Source organism: Pholcus phalangioides, unplaced genomic scaffold, assembly GCF_987345545.1.
Source record: "Pholcus phalangioides strain wild (caught in Gottingen) unplaced genomic scaffold, Ppha-v1.0 ptg000022l_1, whole genome shotgun sequence".
NCBI lineage: Eukaryota > Metazoa > Arthropoda > Arachnida > Araneae > Pholcidae > Pholcus > Pholcus phalangioides.
The window spans coordinates 27,006,758-27,013,155 of NW_028301615.1; the positions used below are offsets into that span (position 1 = coordinate 27,006,758).

At 42.4% G+C, this 6,398-nt stretch overlaps 2 protein-coding genes across 2 annotated transcripts; both read right to left on the reverse strand.

Moving 5' to 3' along the window:
• Positions 1-641: 641 nt before the first annotated feature.
• On the reverse strand, positions 642-3,254 carry LOC149070121 (uncharacterized). The gene is made up of 2 exons (XM_089249274.1): positions 1,806-3,254; positions 642-1,226 (listed from the first exon to the last, which is right to left on the reverse strand). The coding sequence occupies exons 1-2, from the start codon at positions 3,252-3,254 to the stop codon at positions 642-644; spliced, it is 2,034 nt and encodes a 677-aa protein (XP_089105400.1).
• A 1,091-nt stretch (positions 3,255-4,345) lies between these two features.
• On the reverse strand, positions 4,346-5,869 carry LOC149070122 (uncharacterized). The gene has a single exon (XM_089249275.1). It carries the CDS (start codon positions 5,867-5,869, stop codon positions 4,346-4,348), a length of 1,524 nt encoding a protein of 507 aa, XP_089105401.1.
• Between the last annotated feature and the right edge of the window lie 529 nt (positions 5,870-6,398).

The window sequence follows — 6,398 nt, forward strand, 5'->3', positions numbered from 1 at the left end:
CCGACTACAATTTTGAGAGAATACGTGTTTAACAGTAAAAGATTAATTTAATATAGCTAATTTTTTTTTTCCCAAAAGTAAATAAAAATTATATTCGCTATTGAAATTATTACACAGGGTGTTCGGTAAGTGATAATTTGTCTCACCAACCGTCCGTCGTAAAGGTAGCACTAACAGGACACCCTGTATATCAGTATTATTCACAATCTCTACCTCTACACATAAAATAACCATGTCCTGACTGACTCACTGATTCACTAATTCATCATCGCCGAGCCGAAACTGACGAAGCTATAATCATTAAATTTGGTCAGTGGTTTTATTTCATGACGTAGAGATTCACTAAGAAGGGGCTTTTCCAAATTCGGTCCCTAAGCCGGTTCAAAGGTTATATGGTGTGCAATCGCATCGCTGAAGCTATGAATATGAAATTTAGTCAGTTGCTTTTTTTTTTCTTCTGAAGGTTGAGAGGATTCATATTATACAATTCAGAGATGATTAGTTTCACAATAAGTGGCTGCTGTTAGTTAATCGTGATAATATTTTAATACAGGCGCGCATTTTATACGAGACTGTACAAAAGACAAGTTCAAATTCATGGTATTTCAGGAATAATTTGCAAACTTGGCCGGTAAACTTTGTTATTCTTTGCGTTCTTCCTTGCAATAACAAAATTTTATCCGAATAGGGTCTGCGAAGCACAGTGAAAATTCTGCGTACTCGTTGATGCGACTGACGTCGCCCAAGACGACGAGCTTCCCACCGATGTCCATCAGGTTCCCTTCGAAAATACCTCCACCAGGATCGGTTCTGGCGCACACCAGGAGAGTTTCCGACGGCCACGTGATGTCACTGGCCCTCAACAGGCCCTTTTCTTCCTCAAGTATTTCTTTTTCTTTCCGCCTGAAGTGTTCCGGAACCTCAAATTTGAGTTTGTGCTCTTCTTTAATGGGTCGCGTCTCTTCTTTGGATGGCGGTGTGATGTAGGCGTAGAGGATTTCCGCGACGCTGAGTTTGGCGCAAAGTTTGGCTTGAGGAGCCGAATTTGTCCGTTCGTTGATGATCTGGATCATCATCCGAGCGGCTTCCACGGCCCTTGGGTCGTCTATTGGGATTTCCTTACGGTCGTGGCAGGCACACCAATGAGGGTGGATACTTGCATCAGCGCAAGTTCTTGTTGGAGGAATTTCTTTGAAGAGACTCTGACCGCGTCCAGTAGATTTGCTCTGTAAAAAAAGAAATATATGTATCATTATTCACTGTTAGATGGAAGATTCAACGATAACAATTCACCACTAGGAAAATTCACCGACCAACAATTCACCACTAGGAAAATTCACCGACCAACAATTCATCGACTAACAATTCACAGACAGGAGTCAGTGAGCTAGTAAGTGAGCGAGAAATGACTGAGTGAGTGAATGATACAGCAGTTAGTGAGTGAGTGAAGAGTGGTTAGGGTTAGTGAGTGGAGCCAGAAGGGGCCCTAAATGCAAATTCTTGCACAAGGCACAATCAGTGCTGCACATAGTTACAGCACTGATTATATGATACATGTAAATGGTAAGTTGTTGTTCAGCTTTGTTGAGACATTTTTTAGTTTTGTCATATTTGAATTATTTGGCCATTTTAATTTTGGAAAATCTCTAGCACCCCCTATTTTATTAATGTGATCCCCCTGGAGGATCGCAACCCTCAATTTGGGAACCACTGCTCTAAGAAAATCGTTTGTCATAGACGTGCGCTACCACTCCTCTCCCTTTGGCGGTCGAGTCCCATAGTACGTCTTAACATCGCGTATTTACCTGATGACTTCTAAAGTCGTTCAATGACAGCGTCATGACGTCCTGCAGCGTCTTATGAACGTCGAAAAGCGTCGTCAAACGATTCTGATTCAGCCTCAGATTTTCAGCAACTTCTTGATGCTTTTCTAGAAACCATTTAGGGTAGTGTTGGAACATGAACGGCATTCTTTCTTCGACTTTCCCTATGTACGTGTAGCGGATGTCCCCGAAGCGAATGCCATGGTCACTAAAGAACACCAAAGCACTTCGGTTGAACACACCAGAACTGTACATGTTCTGAAAAAGCTCGAAAGTTGGTATATCCAGATACTTTGCATGGTTCAGGTTACCGTGTGAGACTTCAGAGACGAATTCGAACGCAAAGAATGGTCTTTTCCCCATAGTTGCCAAGAAATCCTTGAAATAGTTGTATTGGAAGTCGTATTCCGTGTTATGTCCGAAACAGTACTGGCCGTACTGGGATTTCCACTTGGACTTTAACGAGTCGACGGCTTGCAACAACGGCCGGAGGTAATAATCAGTGGGAGGGTTCTTGAAACCGCTTTTGTCGAAAGCGAACGTTCCGGCGTACGGGTAATCTTCGGCGAAATACGTACGATACCCGACCGACGCGTACTCCTTCCATACCAGATCCAGGTCGTCGTAGTACGTTTTATACAAGGTACTCCGGTTACGGTACTCCGATACAAAACGACCTGTCAGCAACGGCACGATATTGACGAACGTATTGTCGGCGACTTTCGTGTGGCCGTGGAATTCGAAAGCATGCAGGACATTCTGTAAGAAATCGTACGTTTTCGGAAACTGTCGTAAAAAGTTCAGTTTTGAGACTGAGTCGATGGCCAAAACGACGACACTCAGAGGGGTCTCCGACAGGTTCGTCAAAGCAAAAGCTTCACGTTCTTCCTCTACTTCAGGTTTCAGAAACACCAGCGCTATATAGTCTTCGAAAAGCATGCCCTTTTCTTTGGTGGAGCAGGAGATCCTCAGGAATTCATCTGTCATCGGTGCTCCGAACACCAGAGGTTTGGGTGGTAATATGTAAGTGACGAAATCCATTGAAAAACTTTTGGCGCCTTCATTTACGGTAGGCCTCACGATGGGTTGGTAAGCACACACGATTTCCGTCAAATTAACGCCAAACGGTTCAGATACTTTCTGGTGGTCCAGGTGAATACGATTTCCATCGACTCGGAAGTAACTTCCATTAGACTGACACAACCCCTTGGTGTCAGTGATGTTCTCGTAGTAAACAGCGACACTCGGGTGGAAAGGATCAAACTTAGGTATCCGGCACCCAGGTGTTCTAACGAGGTACTCAGGAGCAAATGGCTCATTCTGGAGTATAAGCTTTCTCACTTCGGTGAATATTCTCAAGTAGCAAATGCATAGTATACCGACGGACACTAGCAGTAAAAACTGGATAAGCCTGAACGTTTTGAGATTCATTTCAAAACATCAACAAGGTCAGTTTTACGGTTTCGTAAATTTCAGCTAAGGACAACAGCGAGAAATGTGGTTCCGTTATCCATCAAAAATAAAAATATGCAGTTTTTTTTTTAAAAGTACGTCCTTCGACTTATCTTACACTTGCGGACCGTGAATATTGAACATCATGACGGACTGGTGGAAATTAGATTAATATATTTGCGGACCTTCTGATGTCAGAGGGGGAATAAAGATTTATATGGAGACGATATTTTGTCCGTTATATCTAAATTTGTTTGTAGTGGCCCCGCGTGACTCAGGTGAAATGTTTAGCTGATAAGCATGAAATTATCACGAATTTTCTACTGATGTTTATTACTACTACTACTACAGCTAAACCACACATACACCTCGTCATCATTTCTCTGTGGAATTTCTAGCGGAGTTAGCATCATGCAAGAATGGAATAATCGTACACAAGTATACGTAAATGAACAAAAAAGTGAGATCGTACAACAAAATCAGGGAGGCACTAATGTGTGGAGGCGCTAAAGGACCCCGAGCCATGTTCATTCATGTACAATTTGAAAAAAAAAAAAATCATGTGCAAAGTCAGGGACATGCGAAAATTATCACGTTGTACAAGTATTTGAGGGGTGGGGGGGGGGGTGTCCCTGTTTTTGGGTGCTTAGAGCAGGGCCGTAACTACGATTTTTGCAGCCTCCCCCCCAAAACTTTAAAATTCGATAATTTTATAACGATGTTCTTTGTTCCCACCTAAAACTGTCGCCTCCCTAAATTTTGTCGCCCGGTCTAGTTCCGGTCCTGGCTTAGTAGTCCCATTGACAGTATACATTCAAATACGAGACTCAAATTAACGTGTATTTACGCTAATTAAAATACAAAATCCTTTCAGTCACAGGCAATCATAGAGGAAAAAAAATATCTCCCCTTTTTTTTCTCCCTAATGGTATTATGTAAATTCGTATGGGAAAATATTTTTTCTCTCCCAATCCCGGGGTGATTAGGAGGACTTTTTATTCCCCCCCCCCCCTGTTTTTGGCATCAGTGTCTCAACTTCCATGTTAGTACGTACAGAGAATAACAGTCCCCTAAAGAATCCTGGGTTTCGTTGCAAACATGATTTGTACACTCTTATTTTGGGTAGTAGTATAGTAGGTTTGAATATCGAATGTTTTTACCTGATAACTTCTCGGTTCGTTCAATGACAGCGTCATGACATCCTGCAGAGTCTTATGAACGTCGAACATCGTCGTCAAACGATTCTGATTCAGCCTCAGATTTTCAGCGACCTCTGGATGCTTTTCTAGAAACCATTTAGGGTAGTGTTGGAACATAAACGGCATTCTGTCTTCAATTTTCCCTATGAATGTGTTGAGGATGCCTCCGGAGCGAACGCCGTGGTCACTGAGGAATAACAAAGCACTTCGGTTGAACACTCCAGAACTGTACATGTTCTGAAGAAGTTCGAACGTCGGTATATCCAGATACTTCGCGTAGTTAAAGTCATCGTGTGAGACTTCAGAGACGAATAAGAACGCAAAGAATGGTCTTTTCCCCATAGTTGACAAGAAATCCTTGAAATAGTTGTATTTGAAGTCGTATTTCGTGTTGTGTCCGAAGCAGTACTGACCGTATTGGGATTTCCACATGAATGAATCGACGGCCTGTAGCAACGGACGAAGGTAATAATTAGTAGAAGGGTTCTTGAAACCGATTTTGTCGAAAGTGAACTTTCCGGCGTACGGGTATTCCTCGGAGAAATATGTACGATACCCGACTGACGTGTACTCCTTCCATATCAGGTCATCGTAGTACGTGCCATACACGGCACTCCTGCTACGAAGCTCGGATCCGAAGTGACCTGTCAACAACGGCACGATGTTGACGAACGTGTCATCGGCGACTTTCGTGTGACCGTGGAACTCGAATACGTTGAGGACATTCCGCAAGAAATCAGACGTTTTCGGAAACTGCCGTGAAAATTTCAGTTTGGACACTGAGTCGATGACCAACACGATAACGCTCAGAGGGCTCTCCGACAGGTTAAACAGGGAAAGAACTTGACTCTCTTCCTCTACTTCAGGTTTCAGGAACACCAATGCTATATAATCTTCGAAAAGCATACCCTTTTCTTTAGTGGAGCAGGAGATCCTCAGGAATTCGTCTGTCATCGGTGCTCCGAACACCAGAGGTTTGGGTGGTAATATCTTCGTTGTGATACGCATCGTGTCAACGACGTATTTTTCATTAACGGGCCTCACGATGGGTTGGTAAATGCACGAGACTTTCACTGAATCAACTCCGAAATCATCCGATACTTTCTGGTGGTCCAAGTGGATACGATTTCCAGTGACTCGTAAGTAACTTGTATTAGACTGACACAACCCCTTAGTGTCAGTGATGTTCTCGTAGTAAGCAGCGACGCTCGAGATGAAAGACTCAGACTTTGGTATTAGGCATCCAGCTGTTCTAACGAGGTACTCCGGAGCTAATGGTTCACTCTGGAGAATACGTTTCTCATCGCCGGTGAATATTCTTAAGTAGTGGATGCATATTATACCTGCGAACAGGAACAGAAAAAACTTGATAAGTCTTAGAGCTTTGGGATTCATTACTGAAGCAACAAGGTCAGTTTTCGCAGATTTCAACAAAGGAAAACGAGAAATTTGGTTCCGCTATCCATCCAATGAATCGCACAGCTGTTGAAATGACGAAAATCGTGGCTTGAATCGAACAAGACCTGTATTTGGTCATGTGCACAGAGATATACTTGCAGGTTGCCAAGTTAATGACATCGTACATAATTTTAAAAGAAGGATATTGAAAAAAGAAAAAAAAACCGGTGATGTAAGATAACATGTGTATAATACGGTAAATGTGATAGATCGGTTATTATGCATAATAACCCGGTTATCGTGCATATTTACCACAATTGTCTTGGTAAGTTTGATAAATTTATCACTTTTACCGGCGATTATGCATAATACCTAGTGTAATTAGTGAATTCGATAAATATAAAAAAATTCCAAATGAGTCTAGTATGTGTGATGAATGCAGTCGGATCCCGATATAATAACTACAGCCCGGATTATATGCACTAAAAAAGTGACGAAATATGCTCTAAAAATAAGCAAATATGCA

Coding starts and splice junctions, on each gene's coding strand:
- LOC149070122 (XM_089249275.1), bottom strand. CDS start 5,869: ATGAATCCCAAAGCTCTAAGACTTATCAAGTTTTTTCTGTTCCTGTTC.
- LOC149070121 (XM_089249274.1), bottom strand. CDS start 3,254: ATGAATCTCAAAACGTTCAGGCTTATCCAGTTTTTACTGCTAGTGTCC. Junction 1,227..1,805: donor ACGACTTTAGAAGTCATCAG/GTAAATACGCGA, acceptor CTTTTTTTACAG/AGCAAATCTACTGGACGCGG.